This window comes from Panthera tigris, chromosome C1, assembly GCF_018350195.1.
Source record: "Panthera tigris isolate Pti1 chromosome C1, P.tigris_Pti1_mat1.1, whole genome shotgun sequence".
Taxonomy (NCBI): domain Eukaryota; kingdom Metazoa; phylum Chordata; class Mammalia; order Carnivora; family Felidae; genus Panthera; species Panthera tigris.
The window spans coordinates 158,767,138-158,794,576 of NC_056667.1; the positions used below are offsets into that span (position 1 = coordinate 158,767,138).

At 38.3% G+C, this 27,439-nt stretch overlaps 1 protein-coding gene across 8 annotated transcripts in view; it reads left to right on the top strand.

The window, feature by feature from the left end:
• The window catches only part of DCAF17 (DDB1 and CUL4 associated factor 17), a 45,594-nt gene extending 26,432 nt beyond the window's left edge, over nucleotides 1-19,162 (top strand). For 4 of the 8 annotated variants that reach the window (XM_042994675.1, XM_042994678.1, XM_042994679.1 and 1 more), the window contains 6 exons: nucleotides 1,906-1,996; nucleotides 2,628-2,711; nucleotides 4,580-4,735; nucleotides 5,512-5,604; nucleotides 7,002-7,143; nucleotides 19,129-19,162. In XM_042994675.1, coding sequence (XP_042850609.1) covers nucleotides 1,906-1,996; nucleotides 2,628-2,711; nucleotides 4,580-4,735; nucleotides 5,512-5,604; nucleotides 7,002-7,143; nucleotides 19,129-19,145 — 583 coding nt within the window. In that variant the 3' untranslated portion in view covers nucleotides 19,146-19,162. Of the gene's footprint in view, nucleotides 1-1,905; nucleotides 1,997-2,627; nucleotides 2,712-4,579; nucleotides 4,736-5,511; nucleotides 6,720-6,994; nucleotides 7,144-9,918; nucleotides 10,157-11,267; nucleotides 11,292-19,128 lie in introns of those variants that run through there. The other 4 variants (XM_042994676.1, XM_042994677.1, XM_042994680.1 and 1 more) reach the window with 4 other exon arrangements.
• Nucleotides 19,163-27,439: the final 8,277 nt, after the last annotated feature.

The following is a 27,439-nucleotide window of genomic DNA, read 5'->3' on the forward strand; positions in this document are numbered from 1 at the left end:
CCTAATTTCTATTCATATTTCATGCCCCAGCTTAAATATCCTTTTTTTGCAGAGTCCTTCCCTGAGACCCCTCGTTAGATTCGCTCCCCCATCACATTTTCATTGCACCCACTGTGTCATGTTCTTCTAACACAGCAATTTTAATTAGTTATTTATGTGATCATCTGTTTAAATATCTAGCTTTAGAATCAGCAACTCCATAATGACAGAGAAAGAGTCTGTTTTGCTGATATTTAGAACCCCAGCACTTGAACATAGTGCTTAGCACAGAGTAGCTGCTCCGTAAGTTTGTTGAATAAGAAAGGTATTGTCTGCCTTATTTATTCCTCATGCTTCATGATAATTAATCTACTTCTCTGGATTGATTATAAAGATGATAAAGGGACTTAATTAAATAAGATGATGAACTTTTATAAAAAGTCTTAAAATCTGTAGTTTAGCTTTATTAAACCATACTTTTAATGTTTGTTGCTACCCACCTTTTTAAAAAAAAGTTTATTTCTTTTGAGAGAAAGCGTGCGTGCATGCTTGTGTGTGTATGTGTGTGTGCGTGTGAACGAGCAGGGAAGGGGCAGGGAAGGGGCAGAGAGAATCCCAAGCAGGCTCTGTGCTGACGCAGGGCTCCATCTCACAAACTGGTGAGATTGTGACCTGGGCTGAAATCAAGAGTCAGACACTTACCCCACTGAGCCACCCAGGCACCTCTCCACCCACCTTTTAGTAGTACTTTGAGTTTAAGAAAATAAGAGCCACAGAGTGTGTGCCCTTTTGGCAGGTTCTAAAAGATAGGCACTTTTAAATAATTAAGATAATGAATTGAGTAATTTAAAATACAATCTGATTTCTTTGTCTCTGGCAAAGAAAGCCTCCTGGCTCTCTCTGGCCACTGTGGCTGCTACTCCCTGCTATTCTTTTTGCTTGCATTCTAGATTTTATGCTTTAATAACATTGTGCTTTTGAAGCTTGTTAATGCTGTGAACAGATTTATGTGGGTGGTGAGCAAATTATTTTATTTTCTCTTGCTTAATAAGTTTGATCCATAAGGCCATTTGCACTCAGAAAACCCAAATCTTTAAATATAATCCTACAAAAAAAAAGTGTTAAGTAAATTGCAGTTTTCAAATATTACTCTTTTATGAAAACTCTTAGTTTAGGCTTAGTTGCTAATCGAGTCTCTCCCTTTTTTTAATTTTAATGTTTATTTATTTATTTTGAGAGAAAGAGAGAGCCAGGGAGGGCCAGAGGGAGGAGGAAGGGAGGGAGGGAGAGAGAGAGGGACTGTGTGTGTGTGTGGACGAAAGGCAGAAGGGCAGAGAGAGAGAGGGGAGAGAAGGAGGGAGAATCCGAAGCACAGAGCCCGACATGAGTCTCAAACTCACAAACCATGAGACCGTGACCTGAGCCAAAATCAAGTGTCAGACACTTAACTGACTGAGCAACCCCAGGTGCCCCAAATCCAATCTGTCATATAGTTAACTCTGAGTATTGGTCATTAATATCTCATGATAGATTCAGAAGTAAAAAATGCCAATATCTAGTATAATGCCATTGTTAAAACTGAAACATTAAAGACTTGTTGCAGGACAACAAAGATAAGGTTCTTTAAGAGTAACTTTCAGTAAGCCAGTTTGAAAGATGGCTTAAGCCTGAGGAAGCTGCTTCATTACCTACCTCAGGAGTACCTGTTGTCACAGGTTTTTCTGTCTAACAAAATCTCTGAATTTGAAGGAGTTTCTGGACACTTAAGTGATCAGACATGAACATTTCAGACTACTCAGGAGGAGAGAACTAACTCAGTGTTGTTACTGTACTTTTCATTTGTTAAGTTTTATTTCAGTAGTTCAACTTTACCACTTTGATGGTGTGTTGAGGTCTTAGGTTCTTAGAATCTTTTTTCCTTTTCAGAGTTTTAAAGCTAAATGAAGTAGAAAATAATAGTGCCCAGCATCAGATCTCTGAAGACTTTGTCATTTTGGCCAACAGGGAGAAGAACAAAGTAAGTCAGGAGTAGTTTAAAATTCTTTGTATATCACTGTCTTTCTATTTGAGAATATAGTACGCAAATGTGTTTGTCTTTCGGTGTGGCTGAAAAGAACAGCACAATCCTGTAGAAATCTGAGTGTTTTTGTCTGCATAGGGAGCTAGGCTTAGCCTCATGCACAGTTGAGATTTGAAAAGAGGTGGTTATATTAAGCTGTCTTCTGCTAATTTCTGTTTCCTTTCTGGGTTTCTCTTTTAGTTTTTATTGATGAGTTATCGACCTTTGGGTTTAATTAATTGTGCAAACTTGGAGTCAGTTGGGTTAAATATGAATCAGAAATCACATACCATGCTTTAACTCCAGGTAGTTGTTTTCTTTTAGTGTGCAAATTAAGAGCATGAATAAAATGTGGAGAGAAATTTCTAAAAGCAGATCCACTGCTTTTGGTATTTTATCCATTAATTTATTATAGTGAAGTATTTTTGCTAATTGGAGGATCAGAAATCTGCTTTAGAATTTTCTCAGTAGAAGAAAGAATTATGGGTGTTGGAGAAGGGTTGATTGTTTAACCAAATTTAATACAATTTTGCTATTTGCTGTACATGATAGGACTCATCATATCTTTTTATTTGTCTCCATATGATAGAATGAAAACTTACTCACTGTTACAGCTTCTGGACGGGTGGTGAAAAAAAAATTTAACCTTCTGGATGATGACCCAGAACAAGAGGTATTACTTTAGCCAGACATAGCAAACCAAATGAGTGTGTACTAGCCCTATGGTTTTTAAATTATGCTTCCCAAACTCTGGGGTAGAGGTTCGGGGTGAGCAGTTCCATACAGACTTCGTTGGTAGGATTGTGCGTGCTGTTTCAACCAATGCGTCCCCATCATCTGCTCTTCTCATATTAGAATTATTCATAAGATTTTGTTTGCAGGAAGATTTATAGAGCCAAAATAATTTGAAAACACTACTAGCTTATTACTTGTTAATATATACAGGGTTTTTTCCTTTTCTTTCTTTCTTTTTTTTTTTTTTTTTTTTTTTTTTTTAACGTGCACACTTTGTAGGGAAATATATCCTGATGACTTTATGGCTTTTCCTTTACAAGACACAGATATGTTTATTAACGATTGCGGGCCAGGGAAGAAGGGTGTGAGGGTGTGGTAAATTAGTTCAGCCTGTGGCCTGAACTTGACATTGCCAGCCACTGAGCTAATACATTTTTATCCTTTTCTTTTAAAGAGGCATTGAAAGTTCTTATGAAATCAACTGGCAGTGATAATGCTTTGAATATATAACCATTGCATGAATACAAAGTCTATTTAGACCAGATAATTGTATTCGTTCTGTGACCATTTCTAGGTAGAAATATTAGAGTAGCCTTCTAAGGATAGTTTTTGAAAATCTTTTTCAAAGGTTAGAGGTTTCCCAGTATGTGGCTGCACTCCAAAAAGTATGTGGCTGCATGCCATATATATATGGCAACAATAATTAACAAGGAGAAGGTGGTAGCAAAAAGAGAGATAGTCTCCATCAAGAGCTTAGAAAACAAGGTTTAGCCTGCAAAGGAAAAACCAAAAGGGATTGTAACTAAAAGCTATAAAATCACTGACACCCAGGCAAGAAGTCACTCTTTGAAGTTTGACCAAGGTAATATTAAGGCAAAAAAGTAAATAAAAAGGAACCATGTATAATAAATCTGATAAAGTTTTATGTTATGGGTAGTAAAGGCAGAAAATATAAGTGGATTAAAAAGTAGTTTTACCAAATGTAAGTGAAGGATTAGTATGTGGTGGTTAAAAGAAACTTGTGCCTGCCAAAATGTGCCTTCCTGTAGCCCATCCTTGGATGGCTGGCACAGATCTGCTTCCCCTGTGAGGCTATTGGAGTCCCAGGTTTTCTTCTTTAAACAGAGTTCTGAGGTTAGATTTTTCTCTTGTAAGTCTTTACCATCATTAGTCATTTCCAAGAAATATCTCTTATCCCAGTTCTGTTCTGTGGGTTGGATTTCAGTTCCTAGTTAATATTCTTCCTCAAGTGTAAGCAGCCATTTTTACTTTTTTTTTTAGAGAACCAAAAAGAGTTAAAAAAAAAAAAAGATGGCAAAGAGAGTCATAAATAGTATGTGATAGGTCATCAGTTCTTCCTGAAATGACTTGTGATTTTCTGGTGTAAGACTCTTCTGACACAGTAGGTAGTTTTTAGGTTTCAGAACTGAGCTGCATATATTTAGTACTATCTGGGAACCAGTGAACACACACGTCAGAGGCAGCAGTTGAACACCTCTTTGGAACTTGGAGAAGTTCTGGGTTGCTGTCATAATAGAGAATTTCAATAATACTTTGGCCAAGATCTGCATAGACTTGAGTCTGTTAGAATCTGTGGGATGCTGCTTAAGTCTTCAGAATCTTGGGACTTTTACTAGGCATAAAAGTAGAGACACATTTCTGCTTATGCTCTCACCCATTCATTCTTCTTTCCACATTTTTAAAATAGAAAGATAATAGAAGAGTTAAACTATGAACAGGAATAATCCTAAGTGGATAACTGGATTTTGCCCCTTTTTCCTCTACCTAACCCATCCGTTCCCTAAGACTTTTAAAATTGTGGACTATGAAGATGAGCTGGATTTGCTTTCTGTGGTAGCTGTTACCCAAATAGATGCTGAAGGAAAAGCTCACCTGGATTTCCACTGTAATGAATATGGAACTTTACTTAAAAGCATTCCACTAGAGGAGTCATGGGATGTGGTGAGTAGAGTCAGTGGAATTCAAAGTTGTAAGAATTTTCTTCATAGGTCACATTCATTGAAACACGTGGTACTGTGTTCATGTCAGTCCAGGCTCGCCTGTACCAATGACCACATCAAAGAGGTATCATCCGACTGGACAAAAACGAGTACTTCTTAAACCTTCCTTCCCTGGGAACTAGAGGACGCCTCCTTTCTGGAGGCCCTGAAGATAAAGTTTTATGTTTTATTCTGAGACATGCTGTTTATTTCCTTACCATAGTCTTAGGTTTTCTCACATTTTATAAGTTTGATAACATTTTTAAAAATAGAAGCGTACTGTGTTGAATCCCCCCAGTTATTTAAGAGATGATATCTAAGCATGTAGGGTTTCTAGGCACTCTCAGAAATATCTGTTTACTTTTTTGATTATTATAGTATATAAAAGTTATAAGGAAGAGTAGCTGCCATTTTATCCAATCACTTGTTTTATCAAATATCTGAGAGGTTTAGCAACTTGCCCACTCTCACACAGTGAGATAGAGTACAGGCAATGGAATCCAGGTGTTCTGACTCCTAAGACCAGGGTTCTTTTTATTTTCAACATTTCATGTAATGCCTGCCTCATAAGGAATCTGCATGTTCATAAATAATGACCATAAACTATTTCTAGCAACTGTTTTGCCTCCATGTATATATTTGAAGATCTCTAGCATAGGTGCTATGACATTTTAGTGACACAGTTGTGAATATGGTTGTGTGAAAAGGAGATTTCATTTGGCTGTGTTTTCATTCCAGACATACAGCCATGAAGTCTACTTTGACAGAGACTTGGTACTACACATAGAACAGAAACCCAGCAGGGTCTTCAGCTGCTACGTTTACCAGATGGTATGTGACCCTGGCGAAGAAGAAACAACAAACAGAAGTTGTGAAAAGGAGTGAGATACTTTTAAAACTTGAGATGTAACTCATGAGACTTTTAGCCACATATCCAAGCAACTATGTTCAGTCCTCCTCTCTGTTATCTGTGTAGCAAGTCCTCCAGTATTTTCTAGAAAACATCTTGTATTGACCTCACATGACTGTGACTTCTTTTTTAAATTATTGCCATACATGTGGTAAGGACTTCATTTTATGGAGAGAGTTTTTTAGAATGACATCCCAAGAAGTCTAGCATTTAGAGCTTTTAGCTAGGTGGTGATGCAAATATCAGGTGTTGTGGAGCACAAAAAAACAAATTGGTGCCAGTTGTTGGGAGAAGGTTACTGATGGAGAAGTGTTAAACATGGTTCTTAAAAGATGGTATGGAATTTTGATTGGTAAGACGACGCAGAAGAGACAAAAAAACAAAAGGTGTAAAGGAGTCAGAAAGAAATGCTCCATCCTGTATACCAAACTTTGCCTTAGGGTGAGAAATGAAATCCATAATGTGAAATAATACCTTTGAGCCAAAAATGTGTCATCATGTTTTTTAAATCATATATGTGTATATATGTATATGTTTATATTTATATGTAGCATTAGGAATTGGTTCTAGTTCTCAGATGATCTTTTCTTCCATGGTTTTATTCTCTTGGCTTGGTGTTCCCATTGGTTATTTACATTTCTATCACAGACTAATGTAAAAGATTCCAAGCAAACTTTAAGTGAAAATTTTTCCTGATGTGTAGCCTGTTTAGCTCTGAATATATCGAAGAATGTTGTACTCATTTCACCATTCTGTTTATTTGGTAAGTTTCCCAGTTCTGCCTAGGCAGTATTTTCGTACCTATGCAATAAGATAAAAGTATCCTGGATCCCCCCAGTTCTGTTCCTTGTGGAAGAGTAGATAAAGTCTCAATTCCTACTAGCGTGGGGACTGACTGATTAGCTAGAAAAGGCTTTTGACTCTGGCTTAGTTGTGAAACAAGTATTTTTGCTTCTTTGTTAGGACCAATATAGATATAATCCTTGAACTCAGATAATCATTCGTCAGATTGTTAAATAAAAGCGATATAAGTCATGGGAGAAAATTGTTTCTTTTTGCTTCCTGTTTGAGAAATCCGGTTGCTGAGATCCACATGTTCAGCACATTTCTCTGATTCAGCCTCAAAAGAAGAACCAGTAAAAATAGAAGGGGAGGAAACAGCAGTGAAAATCATTGCTGAATCAAATTTAAGGTTAAAATATGGGATTGTAGCTTGGATAATTTGCATTAAAACCCTTTAGTGTTCCCTTTGGTTTTGGCCTGACCCCATGTTAAGAATGATGTGAATTCTGCCCTTTTCTGCCTTTGAAGTTTGCAGATAAATGTCAAGCTAATTATGATCAACAGTGCTGAGGAGAAAAAGGTGTTAACCTATTCCAGACATCAAGAAATTAGTAGCAGAGTCCATAAATTTAAAAGAAATACAAGGAACAAACCTAAAACTATCTTTTGTGCAATAGGTAAGATTGCTAACATTTTAGAATAACAGAAAATATTTATATGTGGCCAAAGATAAATCTTTCTGTGTCTGACCTTAAGTGTAATAACCATTTGGGCAAGTAGAAGTGATTACCTTGTGAGCAAGGTATAAGTATCTTCATATATTAATTCTAATCCTTGTATCTCTACTAATGGAAAAATCCATTCTTGTTTTATGCATATTTAATATAATATTTGAAGCTTTCAGAGCATTTTAGAGACCTGATTGTGGTTACAGAGCAGTTGAATAATTATGATATACTGGATATTGCCCCAAACTTCCAATTAGACACTAGCTATATCTAAACAGTCATGCCCAATGAATTTACATCTTGAAAAACAAGTCCAGTAAGAGGGAATAGATTAAAATACCAGAGAAAAGAAAGAAACCAGTGTTGTATGGGTTTCAAAGCAGATGCAGTGCTATGTAAAAGCTGAAAGCCTATTCTCCATTTCCAAGAGTGTTTCAGAAAAGGTTAAGACTTCAGTCCTGTTTCATTTTTTTAAGAAGAGGTTTATTGAGTTTCCCCATCTCCTTTAAGTCACTCTCTTCTTTTAATGAAATGATAGGAACTCATCTGCTCAGAAAGGCATCTGAGAATTAGCTGAGATTCTTGGCTGCTTTTTAGGCTGGGGGCAGGAGTGGGTGGGTGGCTAGAATACTTCTAGTCTAGGTATGAACTGACCACTGAGAAACTCCGCATGTTTCACCACTGCTAAAGTCAGACTAGACCAGGATCCTTATGCCGTATCAGCCGGACACTTTTACCTCAGTATAAAAGACCACGGTGGCGGGGGGGGGGGGGGAGGGGGGAGGGGGGAGGTCAGTTGTGGGCACTGTAGCAAACAGAAGGGTTATGCCCCAACTGGAAGGACAAGCTGTTCCTATTTAGGTTCAGCTGATTGTAACATTTTGTGGGAATGTGGGCTGCATGACTTTTAACAAGATGGTTGATAAAAAGATGCCAAATGATACAGAAGATCGTAAAGAATGTGGGAAATTTACAGATAACACACACAGCAGGAGACAGTACAGCACGCTTCCCAAAAAAGTGTGGGTGTCCCAGCCCCCCATAGTGGCATCGCAGCTGTTTATTCCGCCACCTGCCAGCCATGACACGGCCATTCTCTTGGGGTGGAGGGACGTGGCGGTTAATATCCTCCTGGCCCCACCTCAACCCCCACTCTCTGCCTGACTCTTTTAGAGTCTTCAGTGGTGTGGCCCGCCTACCTAACAGGCACTACTGATAGGCATAAAACATTATGGGCAACGTTTCTGAGTGTTTAATGCAAAACTGAGGGAAGCAATTTAGCTTCTTCCAGCAGGTCTAGATATTAAGCTGATGAGAAGCGTATTTCTACATTTCACTCCTTGCGATGCTGTGTTCTCACAGTATCGAGGCAGCAAGATTATCCTTCTTTGACTTGAAAATGTTTCTCTCAACTCTGAGAGAAAACAAAACAAATCCTATTGTAGTTGCTGTTTGAACTGCCTAGTGAGGAGATGATGTTCTATTTAAACAAATTAAGGTACTTGACATTCTTCCACCAACTGAATGTTTTGTTTCTTGTACATATTTTTTAAATGGTAACTTACATTTATTGACTGCTTTCTATCTACCAGTCACTGTGATAACATGTAAAATGAAATGGTTCACTCAACATTCAGAATAACCATATGAAGTGTGAAACTACTGTTATCCTTCCACATTTTGTAAATGAGTATCATGAGGCTTATAGAAGTTACTTTGCCACAACTAATAAGTGCAGAGATAGGAAACACATCCAGATTCTTTTGACACAAACTTACGCCAGATTTCCTCCAAAGCTCTCAAAAAGCAAATCATGTTACTTTATCTCATATAAAGCATACCAATAATGATAATATTAGGTACAAGAAAATACTTAGTAAGTGTTTTTTTTAATGATGTCTGGATATCCAAATTTTGGACAAAGTTTGGATGAAATACAGTTGGCCTATTCACATATATAACTTGACATAAATGATGGTCTTCATTCAGTAGTTAAAAGTAATTTTTCAAAAAGGTACAAAATATGGTACTCTTATCCTGTTTGTGGTAATAATGAACACCAGTATTGGTAATGATTCATAAGTTAATTTGACTTCCTTTTTAATAATCTTTGTATTTCTTACCTTTCTTAACCATGTCTACATATGTATCTAACTTTTAGAATTCTAGGGAAAATTCTGGGGCTAATTTCTGGTCCCTGTGTTGCTACAGAATCTTACAGAAGGAATAATTTATTATAGGCAAAGGATATATATTAGAAAGATAAGACCAACTGAGGGCTTTTCTCCATCATTTTATAATGAAACTTTTCAAACACACAGAAACGTTGATGGAATTTTACAGTAAATACCCAAATACCAACTTCATGGATTCTAAATTTTACGTGTTTTATTACTATCTATCCATGTTACTTTTATGATGCATTTCAAAGTAAATTGCAGACCTCAGTATACTTCCCCCTGATACCTCAACATGCATACCACTAAGTAGAGTTTAATGTTCAGTTTTTAAAATTTTTGATGTACATTTACATGCAGTGAAATGCACAAATGTTAAGTATAAATTTGCTGAGTTCTTGCAAATGCGTACATCTGCGGAACCCAAACCCTTTTCAAAATTTAGAACATAGTACTCATTCCGGAAAGTTTCCTCCCGTTCCTTCCCAGTCAATCCTCACCACACCTATTGCGTGTTAACTCCTGTTTTGGTTATTTTGCTTCACAGATTAAATTTGCCCATTCTAAAACCTTATATGAATGACATCATACAAAGTGGAATGCTTCCTTCATTCACCGTGGTTTTGAAGTTAATTCACTTTGCATGTACCAGTGATTCATCCCTTTTTATTGCTGACTAGTCTTTTGTATGAATGTGTCAATTTGTTTTTTCCAGTTTTCTGTGAATGGACACCTGGGCTGTTTCTGATTTTTTTTCTTTTTTTTACTATTGTGAATAAAGTGCTGCGAACATTCTTGTACACATTTTTTTGCGAACATATTTCTTTATTCCTCTTGGGTAAACATCTAAGAATGGAATTATTGGGTCCTAGGTAGGAGTGTGTTTAGTTTAATAAGCAATCGCCAGATCCCCCCCACCCCCACCCCTGAAAGATTGTATCATTTCACATGCCTGCAACAATATGAAACTTCCAGTTGTTCCACATTTTCTCCAACATTTGTGGTTCTTAGTCTTTTTTTATCTTAGCATTTGTGGTGGGTGTATAATCATCTCTAGTTGATACCTAGATTGTTTCTACTTGCCTCTAGCAGCCCTTTCTCAGGTCACCCTCTTTATCTTTTTTAACCCCACCCCCACCCCACCAGGAACTGCTGAAAGCATTCTTTCTTTGTGATAATAATTAAGATAACTCAAAAGCCAGCTTGCATTATTCTTTCTCAAACATAGAATACATTCTTATCAAGGAACCCTGTTTCCTTTAATGAGGACTAACAGAACAAACCTGGATTGCTAAAGGCTTATGTTAGACTGTTCTACGTGACTGCTGGAGCTGGACAGGATGGCACCAGAGAAGGGGCTCCATAAAACATTGTAATAAAAGCAGAAAGTGATTTTTTCCTTTAAAGGCTGGGAGTTCATGTTATTTGTAAATCGGATGAATTTTTGCTATAATATGATATTAGTATTAAATAAGCTTTATCCTTTCCCTAATAACTACATTGATGTGGGTTATGTATCTTCTTTTGAGAGAGTAGGGGAGGCGCAGAGAGAGGGAGAAAGAGAATCCAAAGCAGGCTCCGCACTGTCAGCACAGAGCCCAATGCGGGGATCCAACCCACGAACCGTGAGATCATGATCTGAGCCAAAAACCAAGAATTGGTTGCTCAACCAATCACTCATCCAGGCACCCCCTTAGTGTGATTTTGATTTATATTTCCTGATAAACTAATGATGATAAGCATATTCAGGTGTGTTTATATGCCATGTGTAAATTTTAAATTTTCTTAACATAGATTTTTTGAGGTATAATGGACATACAATAAACTGCACATATTTAAATTACACAGTTTGGTAAATTTTTTTTAACTTTTTTAACATTTATTTATTATTGAGAGACAGAGCATGAGCGGGGGAGAGGCAGAGAGTGAGAGAGACACAGAATCCGAAGCAGGCTCCAGGCTCCGAGCTGTCAGCACAGAGCCCGATGCGGGGCTCGAACTCACAGACCGCGAGATCATGACCTGAGCTGAAGTCGGATGCCTAACTGACTGAGCCACCCAGGTGCCCCAAGTTTGGTAAATTTTGACATGTCATGTATACACCCATGAAACCATCACTACAATTAAGATATTAAACACATCCATCACTCCAAAAAGTTTCCTCTTGGTTCTTTGTGACACCCCTCTCTTGCCTTTCTCTCCTGCCTTCCCAAAGCAGCCACTAATCTGTTTCTGTTGGTTTAGGTTAGTTTGCATTGTCCAGAATTTTATATAAATGTAGTCACACAATAAGTACTCTTCTGTTTTTCTCCTGGCTTCTTTCACTCAGTATAGTTATTTTGAGATCCATCTGTATTACATGTATCATAGTTCATTCCTTTTTGTTACTTAATATTACTCCATTGTGTGGTTATAACCACAATTTTTTACACATTTACCTGTTGATGTACATTTGGGTAGTTTCCAATTTGGGGCTACTGCAAACAAAGCTACTGTGAACATTTAGTACAAATTCTTTGTATGGACATAATGCTTTATTTCTGTTGGGAAATACCAAAGAGAAGATGGCTGGATCATATGTTAGGTATATGCTTAATTTTTTAAGAAGCTTACAAACTGTTTTACCAAAATGGCTATGTCATTTTATATTCCCATCATCCCATCATCAGTACATGAGAGTTCCAGGTGCTCCATATCCTTGCCAACACTTGTTAGGGCCAGTGTTTTTAATTTTAGACATTTAGTTTAGGTTTTACATTACAATTTTTTAAATTTATGTATATTTTTGAGACCAAGAGAGTGCGTGTGCGCGTGTGAGTGGAGGAGGGGCAGAGAGAGAGGGAGACCGGGAATCTGAAGCAGGCTCCAGGCTCTGAGCGGTCAGCACAGAGCCCAATGCGGGGCTCAAACTCACAGACCACAAGATCATGACCTAAGCCGAAGTCGTATGCCCAACCAACTGAGCCACCCAGGTGCCCTAAGTTTGGGTTTTACATTTAGATCCATAATCCACTTTTTGTTGATTTTTGGGTACGGTGCAAGATATGGATCAAAGTTCTTTTTTTCTATATAGATATCTAATGCATAGTGGGTAGCATTTGGTCTTTCACCATTATGTATGATATTAACTGTTGGTTGTTCATAGCTGCTCCTTATTAATTTGAAGAAGTTCCCTACTATTACTAGTTTTCTGAGTTTTTATTGGATATAGATGTTGGAGTCTGTCAAATACTTACTCTGTTGAGGCGACCATATGGCTTTTAGTCTGTTAATACGGTAAGTTACATTGATTGATTTTTTTTTTTTTAAACTTTAAACCAGCATTGACTTCTTGGGGTAAACGCACTTGATACCTCTAAAGTTCTAATCACATTTTAAGTCAGACGGTCTCTGCCGTTCTACTTTGTCACATGTGTCATTTCCACAACAGCAAATTCATAAAATTTACCACTGTGTTGGCACCGTGGTACATGGTAATCATTTCAAGTTCATTACATTTAGATGGCTTTCTGCCTTTACAAATAATTTCCAACCACTTTTGGACCCTTTGCCAAATACTTCATTCTCACATAAACAGAATTTAGCAAGTTGGGAGTCAACAGCGTTGGAGAAGCTCTGGGTATGCTGCCAGCCTCTCCCTGTCTTACCTCAGTCCAGAAAGTTCATATACTAAATAAAATTATATCTGAGGTAGAAAAGTCAGTTAATACCTGCTGTGACCCCAATTAATGCTTTGAACCCATTATAGTTCAATATACTTTGAAACCTTGGACCACCGCAGAAGTGATGAAACTTACAGTGAGCTAAATTCACAAAGGTGACAATCCGTGAAATGAGTCATATGGAGGACAATCTACCTTCTCCGGTAATAGGCATCCATAAATTGATCTCTCAAATGAAACTTTCAAAAGAAAATGATTTATCAATAAATTCTTTATCAGTTCTTTCCAGTAAAAGTTTTAAGGCTCAATTAAGGATTTTAAGTTTTCTCTTAGGAGGACACCTGCTCAAGCAGACAATCATTTCTGAATCCTATTTTAAACACCATTTTTTCTTTGAAAGATCACAAGCTCCAAGGGCACAGCTTTTCAAGCTTCCTCTGTAAGAGTAATAAGACTGGTTAAAGCATGTTAAAAGAATTACAATTTAAAAGCCATTCTAACACTTAATTTTCCTGTCTGTAATCTGTCTTTCTCTCTGTAGAGAGCAAAGTCAGTGAGAGTTAAAGCATTTCCAGCTCCAACCTCCCCCACATCTAAAACCTCAGATTTTACACAGTAATGACACAAGATCTGCTTGAAGATATGCTGACTGACACTATCATGAACTTACAGAGGTCCTTGAGACCACTACCACATCTAACATAAAGTCCCAAATATCTCAGCATGCCTGGGTGGCACAGTCAGTTGACTGACTCTTGCTCTCAGCGCAGGTCATGAACTCATGGTTTGTGAGATCGAGCCCCATGCAGGGCTCTGCGCTGACAGTGCAGAGCCTGCTTGGGATTCTCTCTCTCCCTCTCTCTCTCTCTGCCTCTATCTTTCACTCTCTCTCTCTCGCAAAATAAATAAGTAAACTTAAAAAAAATAAGAATGTCCCAAACGTCTCTTTTCCAGAGTCTGTCTTGGTTTCCCTTACCGGACTCCTGATCTGATGGTTTCCATTTCAGTTTCTGCCAGAAGGTCTTGGGTGCCTCTGCCACTTTGGCTAGAGTTAGAGTGATTTATTGTGCATATACAGACACTTTTGAGAGTGAAAGGAAACATTACCAATCATTATTGATTGGACCACTAAGAGCAACTAAATGCTTAATCTCACGGACCAGCCTCCAAGAAGCCACAGAAACTGCACCTCAGGGCAGTGTGTGAGGGATAGGTTAGGGAGGAAGGGGGAAGAATTTACCCCCAGCTCTTATCTGCCACTCTCCAAAGATTCCAACATAATTCCCCCGAATTTCCAGATTGCACAAGGGCAGAATTCACCTTGACACCAATGGGCAGGAAGCAAGGGAAACTCAGCAACAGGACATGAATGAGGTCCTCGCATTGGCAGGCTGTGTTGGCATGAAGTTTGCAGGGTCCGCACAGAGCAGTCTTAGTAGCAGTGACTGAAACAAGAGAGGGGGTGAGGCCAAGAGAATCTGAATTTGTGCAGGATGTCTGGTTAAAGGGAGAATTGGGAAGAATTATATTTCTTCCCACGTGTCTGGGTTCTGGTCTGCTTTCTGTCCGGTGGGCACGGCTTAGGCCAGAAAGATGGCAGAGAGCTCTAATCAGCAAACACCAATCTAAAGAAATAGACCTTAGTCTTACATCCAAGATAGTTAAATGAATGTACCCTTCTATGTTTTAAGGTGGCATATGATCTGGAAACATTTTATTTTTATTCACACACTGTAAAGTTCACCTTTTCAAAGTGTACAATTCAACGATTTTTAGAATGTTCACAAAATTGTGCAGCCATCACCCCTCTCTAATTTCTAGAACATTTTTGTCACCCCAAAGAGAAACCCTGTATACATTAACAGTCGTTCCCATTTCCCTTCCCCCCACCTCCTGGCAACCACTAATCTGTTTCTGTGGATTTGCCTATTCTGCACGTTTCACATAAGCGGAATCATGCAAAATGTGGCCTTTTGTGTCTGGTTTCCTTCAGCATGCTGTCTTCAAACTTTAACCCATGTTGTAGCATGCATCAATACTTCATTTCTTTTTGTGGCCAAGTAATATTCTCTTACGAAACTAAACACATTTGTTTATGCACCTGTTGATGGACATCAGGTTGATTCCAGTTTTTAGCTATTGTCAATGATGCTGCTATAAACATTTGTGTGCACATTTTTGTATAGATAGATATTTTCAGCCCTCCTGAGAAATGCCTAGGAGTGGAATTAGTGGGTCACATGGTAACTCTAGGTTTAACTTTTTGAGGAACTGACAAACTGTTTTCCACAACAGTGGTACCATTTTATATTCCCAGTAGCAATATACAAGAGGTCCAGTTCCTCCACATACTTGCCAATGCCTGTTATTTTCTATTTTTTATTATAACAATCCTAGTGGGCATGAGGTGGTATTTCATTACAGTTTTGAATTTTATTTCCCTGATGACTAATGATACACATCTTCTTATGTGCTTATCGGCCATTTGTATACTATCTTTGAAGAGACATTTACTCCAATCCTTTACCCATTTTTAATGAGATTGTCTTTTTATTATTGAGTTGTAAGAGTTATTTATATATTTATATATTTCTGTATATATTCTAGATACAAGTCTCTTATCAGGTAATGTGATTTGCAAATATTTTCTCTCATTGTGTGGGTTGTCTTTCCTCTTTCCTGAAACACAAAAGTGCTTTGAAGCACAAAAGTTTTCAATTTTGATGAAGTCAAATTTTTAATCTATTCTTTCTTTTGTTGTTTGTGCTCTTGATGTCATATCTAAGAAACAATCGCCTAGTCTAAGATCATAAAAATGTACACTTATGTTTTCTTCTAAGAGTTTCTTAATTAGCTTTTACATTTAAGTTGATGATTTTAATCTATAATCTTGAATGAGGGCCACCTGGGTGGCTCAGTCTGTTAAGCGGCCGACTCCAGCTCAGGTCACGATCTCGCGGTCCGTGAGTTCAAGCCCCACGTCGGGCTCTGTTCTGACAGCTCGGAGCCTGGAGCCTGCTTCGGATTCTGCATCTCCCTCTCTCTCTGCCCCTTCCCTGCTCACGCTCTGTCTCTCTCACTCTCAAAAATGAATAAATGTTAAAAAAAATTTATAATCTTGAATGAAATTTAATGTTAACACTAGTTACTCTTTTAGTCCTTCTTCGTATTAACACAGGAAAATAAGTTGTAGTTTGATTCTAAGGTTATTCACAAATGTGAGGCTTGGGATTCTCCTGGGAAGGGTGAGAATGAGGGCTATGGGGGATATTGCTGGGAGTCCATTCCCAGTAAGTGTTGGTGAGAGAAATAAGCACCAGCCACTGAACTCACTAAGAGCTGGAAGAATAAGATTTCATCTGCTCCTAAAAGGAGTGCGAGGGAAACACAAAGATACTGCCAACCTACCAGTCCAGGCCCACTGACAGGAATGATCTCTTTTGTAATTTTTAAAATATTTTTTTTAATGTTTATTTATTTTTGAGGGGGGGAGGGGCAGAGAGAGGGGGACAGAGGATCTGAAGCGGGCTCTGTGTTGACAGAAGAGAGCTCAATGTGGGGCTCGAACTCACAAACCGCAAGATCATGACCTGAGCTGAAGTCCAACACTTAATGGACTTAGCCACGCAGGTGCTCCTCTTCCCTAATTCTTAATGTTTCCCCTAAATTCAGATGGGTGTGGTTTTTGCATGCTCCTACAATGAGTAAATACGTATGCATTCCATGATCAAGTGAAATTAATACCTGTTATTTTATAAATATTGACAGCAAAATAGTGACTGTGTTACAAGCTTGTATAATTTTCTGAGCAATTACTTTTTCTGTCTCAGAATCTTAGACTTTTTACACTTAATAGATTACACAGAAGTGTCTAAGAATACTTTTGAGTCATTGCACGGACAGGCTTGCTAAAAACTACTAAAACATTTAGATGCAGCAACCTCTGTAGCTATCTCTTGAGTTTGATCACTAAACTCATTAGGTTCTCTATCTGCAAAGAACAGCATTGTTAATGTTGCCTTTATAACATCAGAATAAAACAAGATGCGTTTTAATAACTAGTGATACCTGCTGCACGACAAGTGGGTTACACAAGGAAGTGCAGCTAATAATAAAATGTTCATGTCAGTGAATACTGTCATTACATACAGATTAAAGAAATAAGACTACTTTTAGTTAATTGCTGGTATTAATCTAAAATTCCAATGAATCAGAAATCCTATATTTAGGTGAGTTCAGAAGTGCATAGTCACTACCGTCATTCTAATAAACAATGTCATTTGGGATATAGTACTACAATCAGTATATTTTTAATACCTAGGACCGTACTTATTTTTGAGGTTTTGAGAAATGTATTGATGAATCAACAGATTCATCAGGTGGGAGGGGAATTTCCAAAGAGGTGTTTTGTTGTTGTTGTTGTTGTTGTTGTTGTTGTTGTTAGCAGAACAGTCCAGACTTATAAAGGACCATGAGGAACAGGGAGATAACCTTAATGCTATAGGGAACCAAGGTGTTGGAAGCAGGTGGAAATGACCCATGTGGGATTGGGCTGTGTCAGGGTATAACTGAGGGCAAGAAACTTGAGAATCAAAGCTCAGTGGAGCTTCTTGGGCTCATAGCTTTTGTCGTAGATGAAGCTTAATTTGAAATGGTTTTTGACAGTGTCTTTGCCAGATTTGGATCTGTATTTTAAGAATGAGGTCTAGATCTCTTCAAAGAACTAGTTACTATGAACTGCCATGTCCATGTCCCTTAGATGTGCTGTAACACATACCTCACGGCCCCATTGCGGGCACAAAATTCAAAATGTTTGAAAGTGAAAAGTGATCTCTCCCTCACCCTCTTTTTGGGTCTGTTTCTGGCCTCTGTCTTTCTGATCCTTACTTTTTACATTCAGAGGTATACTCCACCTGGAATTGGTTTTTGTTTATGGTTAACTCTCTTTACTCCCTTTTTGTAAAAAAATCTACTCTATCCAGCACCATAAATCCCAGCTTTGTAGTGACACCTTTGTCACCATGTGTCTATATGGACTCTATTCTGTTCCATTGATCTATTTGTCATTATTGTCACCAATATCACACTACATTGATTACTGTAGATTTATAATATATCTTAATATGCAGTAGAGTATGTCCTCATAAATTGTTCTTTCTCAGGAATGTTATGGCTATTCTTTACCCTTGACATATTCTGTGCCTTGGAGTCTAGAATCTTCTTGTCAATCCCACAGAAATTAACTCACTACAATTTTGATCGGGATCAAATTGACTATAGATAAACTTAGGGAGAAATGACATCCTTACTATTTTGAGTCTTCCAATACATTGATGTAATAACATCCTTCCATTTATTTATGTCATTTTCAATTTTTCTAAAAGTGTTTTTAGGTTTTCTGTATAGAAGTGTCATCTTTTTTTATTGCTAACTATTTTATGTCTTGATGCTATTGTAAATGGTATTGTGTTTAAATTTCATTTTTAAAAAATAAATAATAAATTTCATTTTTTAATGGTTTGATGCTCAACCAAAGAAATTCCATTGATTTCTGCATACTAATCTATATCCTGTAAGCTTATTCAAATCACCTAATGATTCTAATACTATTCTGTAGATTTTATTTTCTAAGAATGCAAAGAATTCAATTCTATTATTTTCTCTATCTATAATACTTTTATCTATTTTTCTTGCCTTATTATATTGACTAGGTCCACCAGTATATTTCTGATTTCAGAGTAAACAATATTAACATTTCACCATTAGGTACTATGTTTCCTGTAAGTTTTTTTTCCCATAGATACCCTTTAACAAGTAAAGAATTTTTCTTCTGTCCCTTGCTTACTAAGAGGTGTTTTTTTTTAATGACTACATGTGCAATTTTATCAGTTTACATCTATTAAAGATAATCATAATTTTGTTTATTTCTTCTGATAATGTTGTGAATTACATTGATTTTTATATGTTAAAACCATCATATATTCCTGACATACACTCAACTTGGTTATGATGTTTCCTTTTATATTTTGTTACATTGTTTGTTATCACTTTAATGAAGACCTTAACTACTTCTTCTTCTTTTTTTTTTTTTTTAGTGTTTACTTATTTTTGAAAGAGAGAGGGAGGGGCAGAGAGAGAAAGAGAATCCCAAGCAGGCCCTGCATCAGAGCCTGCTGTGAGATCTGCCAGAACTGTGAGATCATGACCTGAGCTGAATTCAAGAGTCTGATGCTTAACCGACTGAGCCACCAAGACCTTAACTTCTAAGTAAAATATGTTAATTAGCAGTAGTCTAATGCTTTTGCTGCAACAACCAGAAAATGAAATGGATGAATTTTAAAATTATATTTGTGAAGATATCAGAGAGTTGTGGAGCAAGGAGGAATAGACAAACTACAATTCCAGAACAGTAAGAACTCTTCCTAAGTAAGCCAATGATTGGGTTTGTTTGTTTGTTTGTTTGTTTTGTTTTGTTTTGTTTTTCCTGATGGACTTGACTTAGCAGAGAGATTCTCCTAGAGGGAAAAAAAGCCAGCATAATTTTTGACCATTACACAGGGCTGGTGTGACCTATTAGAAACTGGAAGAGCCTGAATGCAAGGCAGGTTTTCCCCCAGGAGATATTTTTTGAGTTTTAGGGTGATGTATGAGGCTGGAGGCTGGGCCAGAAAGTCAGACTGTAATCTATTGTTCTGTGGTGCCTGGAGGGGAAATCCTACTAGGGGAAAGGAGCCTTTCACAAACTCATAACTAGACGGTCCCTGAGGCATGTGTACATGGGTGTGTTAGTTTGCCAGGGCTGCTAACAGCAGCAAAGTACCACAGGCTGGGGAGCCTAAACAAAAGAAGTTTATTTACTTATGATTCTGGAGGCTAGCAGTCCAAGATCAAGGTGTCAGCAGGGTTGGTTTCTTCTGAGGCCTCTTTCCATGGCTTGAGAATGATGGTCTTCCCTCCATGTGTGTGTGTCCTGATCTCTTCTTACAAGGACACCAGTCATACTGGATTAGAGCCTACCCTACTGAACGCATGTTAACTTAATTACCTCTTTAAGGATTCTGTCTCCAAATACAGTCCCACTCTGAGGTATTTAGGGTTAAGACTTCAACATATGAATTTGGGGGATACAATTTAGCCCATAATAATGGGGTTGGAGGCTAAAGAGCTACACTCAAACCTCTTCTGAAGGACTACAGTAGTTTCAGGCCTGCAGAAATAGAGACATTACAAACTCTCAATTAGGCCCTGACCCAACTAAGTCACTAAGTGGATTGAAATCTGTCTGCCTGAGGAAAAGGGGACTCACTAATGGGAGCTATCAGCTGGAGACTTCTTCTTTTACACATAAGTTGTGTCATATAATAAAGGATTATTAGACATGTAAAGAAGCAGGAAATAAACGGCCTGTGACCAAGAGAAAATACTAATAATAGAAGCAAACTCTTCCTTTCGTTGAGAATGGTTTTATTATAATTATAATTATTATTATTATCATTACTAATTTTAAAGAGAGAGCAAGAGTGCACGAGCTGGGGAGAGGAGCAGAGGGAAAGAGAGAGAATCTTAAGTAGGCGCCACACTCAGTGCAGAGCCCAACGCGGGGCTCGATCTCACAACTCTGGGATTATGACCTGAACCAAAATCAAGAGTCAGATGCTGAACCAACTGAGCCACTCAGGTGCCCCTCATTGAGAATCTTTTAAATTAGAGATTCAATTTATTTAAGAGTTAGTGAATTAATCTGGTTTTTCTTTCTTCTTGTGTCAATCTTGAACAATACGGTCTGGCTAAAAATCTGTCCCTTTCATCACATTTTTCAAAGCTATAATCATGAAGTTGTTTATAATATCCTTTTGACATCTTTTAATAGCTAAAGAGTTTGTAATGCTGGTGAGCAGGTGCAAAGCACCTGAAAGCTTGATTCACAGCTGACCCAGGGATTCTCTTTTTCCCATGATCAGTCTCATAGGATGTTTATTATGCTCATTAGCCTTGTTCAAAAAGCTGTCTTTTGGGGGGCGCCTGGGTGGCTCAGTTGGTTAAGTGTCTGACTTCAGCTCAGATCATGATCTCGCCTTTGATGAGTTTGAGCTCCATGTTGGGCTCTGTGCTGACAACTCAGAGCCTGAAGCCTGCTTCGGATTCTGTGTCTCCCTCTCTCTTTGACCCTACCCTGCTTTCTACTCTCTCTCTCTCTCTCTCTCTCTCTCTCTCTCTCAAAAATAAACATCAAAAACACAGTCTTTTGGCTGTGTTTTCTCCATCAATGTATTTTTTTGCTACTTTTCTAATTTTGTGGATAGAGACTTAGATAATTGGTTTTTTAGTTTTCCTTCTTTTCTAATATATGCACTTTATATGCTAAAAATTTCCTTTTCAGCATGGCTTTTACTATATCTTACAAGTTGTGACAAGTTTTATTTCAATATTAATCTAAAATATTTTCTGACATCCTTAATGATTTCTTGTTTGCACGATGGAACTCTGTAAGAGTATATTTTTTAATATACAACAAGTGAATTTTCTACGTTTAATCTTGTATTCATTTCTAGCTTGATTCGACTGGGGCCAGAGAATATACTCAATATCATTTCAGTCCTTTGAAATTTGCCGAGAGTTGCTTTGCGGTCCAACATTTGGTCAATTTTGCTTAATTTTGCGTAAGCACTTGAAAAGTTTTACTTTTGCTCAAAATTTGCCTGTTCATTTCTGGTACTCTCCTGTGGCCTGTTTATCTTAGTGGTGGTTTCTCTTGTTTCCTCTTTAAAAAAAAATTAAACTGTGAAATATAGCATGCGTCCCGGAAAAAGCATAATTCAAAAAATTGCCACAAAACAACCACACAACCCATCATGCAGGTCAAGAAATAGAATATTATCAGCATCTGAGGAGCCACATATGTATGTCTTTCTGTTTACAGTTTTACCTCTTTTCCAAGATGTCACCATTATCCTGATTTATAATAATTTTCCTGTTTTTCTTCATAAATGTACTACCTCTGCATGCATCTCTACAGGGTTTATTTGTGCCTCTTTATAGAACTACATTGTATATATTGTTTGGCATCTTGCTTTTTTCCTCAACATTAGGTATATAAGTTTCATTTATGTTGTTTTATGTATCTCCACTACTGTGTAGCATTCAGTTGTATAAAAATTTATTTATCCATTCTGTTGCTGGTGGGCATTTGGGTTGTCTCCGGTTTGGGGCCAATTATTAACAATACCACCATGAGTGTTCTTGTACATACTTCCAGATGCACATGTGTAGGTATTTCTCGATGGTATATATCTTGGATTAAAATCCTTGGATCAGAGGGTATGTATATGTTCAACTTTATTGGATGCCACACAATTTTGCAGAAGGATCATACCAGTTTATAATCCCACCAGCAGTGTCCGACACTTAATATGGTCAGACCTTTCATTTTCTGCCAATCTGATAGGCATGTATCCCATTGTGGTTTTAATTTGTGCTTCCCTAATGACTAAAGGTAGAGCTCCTCTTTGTTTATTGGTCATTTGAATATCAACTTTTGTACAGTATCTATTAAAGTCTTTTACCCATTTTTCTATTTGGCTGTTTGTCCCATCAGTTTGTAATAGTAATGCTCACTAGGGTTTGCTAATTATGTGTATTCTAGATATCTTTTCCTATCTTTTTTCTTTTTTTACTCCAATAATTCCTAATAATAATGGAGTCTTTTGAGGAACAGAAGTTCTTCATTTTAATGTGGTTAAATGCACCAGTCTTTTATGGTTGAGATAGTTTTCATCTTTTTTAAACTTTGTTTATTTAGAGAGAGAGTGAGAGAACAGGAGAGAGGGGCAGAGGAAGAGAGAATCGTTAAAAAAATTTTTTTAAATGTTTATTTGAGAGAGAGAGAGAGACAGAGACAGAGCACGAGTGGGGGAGGGGCAAAGAGCTAGGGAGACACAGAATCTGAAGCAGGCTCCAGGCTCTGAGCTGTCAGCACAGAGCCTGATACAGGGCTCAAACCCACGAACCACGAGATCATGACTTGAACCAAAGTCAGACACTTAACCGACTAAGCCACCCAGGCGCCCTGAGAGAAAGAGAATCTTAACCAGGCTCCGTGTTCAGCTTGGGATTGTGATCACCCTGGGATCATGACCTGATCTAAAATCAAGAGTCAGATGCTTAACCAACTGAGCCACCCAGGTGGCCTTAATCTTCTTTTATAGATTCTTTACTGTCCTGGACCAGGAAGATACTCTCCTACATTCTTTCCCAAAAGCATTATAGTTTTGACTTGCTTATCTAGATCTACCGAATACGGATTTTTGTGTTTCTTTATTTCTTAAACATTTTATTCATCACTTTTCTATATTTTATTATTGATGCAGATTCTCACGAATGGTGGCTTGCCTTGCTCCCTCATGATCTTGATGATATTGATTGTGTACTTGGTCTTAATCCATGAGATTCCCATAGCCCCCAACTGGGAAAGCTCTCCTCCAGAGAGGATTTGTTTCTATTTCTGCCGATAGCCAAAGCTGCCACCATCCTGGGGCCACTTCAGGGCTTTGGCTCAGTTCATCCTTCCCAACCTTGTGTTGGTCCAAGCCTCCATATCCTGACAGAAGTATCACTAGTGTCATCATTTCCCTCATGACAACTGCATTTTTGTTTTTGCTTTTGAAGGAGAAAGGTGTGCAGAAACCTCCTGTACCTCTCGAGAGATGAACGATGCCTCAAAGAAGTGGGTTGTAATTAAGGTCCACTTGTTGCTTGGTGGATGGGTGCCTTGGTGCATCTGATTAGCCATAACACCGTACTTGGAAGTCCTTAGTAATAGATTTTGCATAGTGCTCCAGATCCATACATATAGAGCTTCATCATTGTTTTATAAGACTGCATAATGATCTGTTGTACAAATTGGAGAGGAGGGGCAGAGGGAAACACATGGCTCAGTCCCATGAACCCATGAGATCCCGACTGGAGATGAAACCAAGAGTCAGGTTTGTATTTTTGGATTATCTTTTGATGTAGTGTGGGAAATGTGTGGCCTGGGGGAGGTGTGGCAAGAGTAGAAGCCAAGAAAACCTGTTGGGTGGTTGTTTGCTCATCTAGGTTTCATAACAGGGTCGCTGGAATTAAGCAGCACCAGAAAAGATGGAGAGAAGTGAGTGGATTTCTCAGGGGGTAGAATGGACCCATGTAGGGTCTAATAAGGGAAGACAACCTCAAAAGACTGCTCTCTCGCTCTCGCTCTCGCTCTCTCTCTCTCCAAAATAAATTTAAAACAATTTTTTAAATATAGAACAATAATATTCTTCATTGGCAATGATGTGAAGGGACATGATCATACAGTTCTGGTGAAATCGCTACAATCTTTTGTAGGATAATTAAGCAATTTGGTTAAAAAAAATTAATGTGATAGATTCACTTTTAGGAATTTACCCTAAAGAAACAACCAGAAATGTAAAATTATCTATGTATAAAGACATTCATGAAGGCAATTTTCTAGTAGTGAAAAACTGTAAACAATATAAATGCCAATTCAACAAATAGGGAATTTGTTAAATAAATCATGGCAGTTTAGCATAGTATCGACGAGTGCAGGTCTGGAGCCAAAATACTTGAGTTTGGATCCCAATCCCGCTACCTCCCACTACCTCCTTGCTATGGGAACTTGGACAAATTGACTGCTGCACAGCTCAGTTTCCCCATCTGTAAAATGAGGTTGTTGTAAGAATCAAATTATCTAATACACGGAAAGTTCATAGAACTGTGCCTGGGGCATACTAAATTGTCAATAAGCGTTAGTAATTCTCATGATGTTAGTATGATCATCAACCATTAATACTTCCGTGAAAGAGACCCACAATTATTCCATATTGATAGGCGGTGAAGGAAGGTTGAATCTCCATCCGGGGACCATGATGGTGGTAGGAAGGTCTGAGTGTTGGACGTTCTCGTACAAAATGTGGGTTCTGGGAAGAACAGCCAAGAGAGGGGAGGAGAAGGAGGGGGCAACAAGACACGCATGACAAAAAAGTTCTGTTTGACACTCTTGCCTGGCCTGGCTATGCTTATAGAATACATCTACCAGATCGTCAGTAAATAAAGATTAAACAATCAAGGGACAGACAGGCTTTTATCCTTGAGGAAGTATGACACTCAGGACAATTCAGCATTTAACAATAGCTCTGGATAAAGAGGATACAAGGTTTTTTTCTAGGTTGGTTTTCCAAGAGATGTATCAAGTTCTTCAAGTGTTGTTTTTTACATTCCTATCACAGCAGGATGGTGACTGCACTTTGTAAGATGTGAGCTGGATTTAGTTCATAGCTCCCCCACCCCCCACCCCCACGATTTCTGGGTACAAGTATTGAAAATACAGATTTAAAAGGAAAAATAAGCCTTAGAGGTCATTTTACTCAGGCATTCTCAAACTTTTGTGTGCCAGGGACTCCTTCGGCAGGCTAAATAAAACCTATGGACCTCTCCCATGAATATTGTTTTAAAATATATAAAATTTTAAAAATATGTTTACAAATAAAACCAATTATGTTAAAACGGAGTTATGAGAATTTAAAAGAAAATTCTAATATAATAGCATACGTGCTTTGTTATTGATGCATTAATAAGATCTGCTAATAACTGCTGAAAAATGCTGAGCATAAATGATATATTGAGATATCCTTAACAAGTCTTTTTCTTTCTTTTTTTTCTTTTTCTCTTTCTTTCTTTTTCTCTTTCTTTCTTTCTTTCTTCCTTTCTTTCTTTCTTTCTTTCTTTTTTTAGAGAAAGAGAGAGCATAAACAGGGGACAAAGGCAGAGGGAGAGAATCTCAAACAGGCCCCATGCTCAGCACAGAGCCCAACATGGGGCTCAATCCCATAACCCGGGATCATGACCTGGGCCGACATCAAGAGTCGGTGCTCAACCGACTGAGCACCCAGGCGCCCTCCTGTAACAACTCTTAAGGCATAAAAATATCAGTGGTTTTTATTGGTGAAAGAGTATTAGCCACTATAAATACCAGTGGCGTTTGTTGTCTGCATTCATAATTAAAGAAATTGTTAAATTTCAGTTATAACTTAAGGAAATAAAGATGCAGTGCCCCACCCCCACCACGCCCCCCCATCCAGAGTCTACCCACGGACCAGATCAAGAACCTGGATCTAGTTCCAAGCCGTCCTGTCACTGCAGCCCGGTTTTTGGCCCCTGTAAACTGTCTGATTATATAGTAAGCCAGTAGCAGATTGAGGCCCCAGAGCAATGAATACTTCCTCATGTCTAACTGCTTCCTGTTGACTGGAATCTCAAGGCTCTAGTCTTGGAGGCAACATATCAATGACAGATGCCAAACTAAATTATTTTGGAGCAAAAATAAAATTTGGACTTACACCATTTGCGTTTCTCTTTCAAAAGAACTTCTAACAGGAATTCTAGTCTCTTCCCAAGATCCAGTGAGGTCAGTTTAAGTTGTTTGCAGATAGTTTATTCAGCCAAATATTTGCGTATTGGACCTTCTTGTACAAAATGTGGGTGCTAGAAAGAACAGCCAAGAAAGGGGCTCAATCTCATGACCCTGGAATCACAACCTGAGCCGAAATCAAGAGTCAGGATGCTCAACCAACTGAGGCACCCAGGCATCCCCTTTTCCATATTCTTGCTGCTCTGGCATTTGGGGCCTTGTGGACCTGGGGACTGCCCCTCTCAGGGTTAACTAATTCCTAGAGATAACGATTTGCCTGCCAGCATGCCTCTGATATGCAGATCATCTACTTCAGAGTCCTTTCCCCTATCCAGCTCTTTTTATCCAATTCCAGTACTGTCTGGGCACTATCCCCTACCCTAATGACTACAGGGCCAGGTACCAGACCAACTGGAGGCCACCCCTATAAACCAGAGCCGATGGAAATTCTTCAAACTATCCAATCATAAGTGTGTTCCACTTGCCGATCTTGCCTTGTCCATTTGTTCCCTGGAAAACCACAATAAAGACTCCTCTTGTGTGGGTGCTTCCCTGTGTGGCCCTGCATGGCCCTGAAGGGCATACTTGCTGTGCCTCCTGTCCGTAGGGGACCATGAATATAAAAAAGTAACTTCTTCCTTCATGACAGTCCTTTTCATGTCTGTGTCTCGTACTCACCCACACACAACACATCTCAACACATTTTTAGAATACACACCCTAAAATTAGAGCAGCAGCAAATAAGGTAGACCAAATCATCACCTCCAAGGAGTTTATAGTTTAATCTAGGGTTTATAAGTGTGTGGGGTGGGGAGGGCTCTAAAGTAAATTGAACCGGGGCGCCTGGGTGGCTCAGTCAGTTAAGCGTCCAACTCTTGGTTAATCTCATGGTTTGTGAGTTCAAGCCCTGCATCGGGCTCAATAGCTGGCAGGGTGGAGCCTGGCTTGGGATTTTCTCT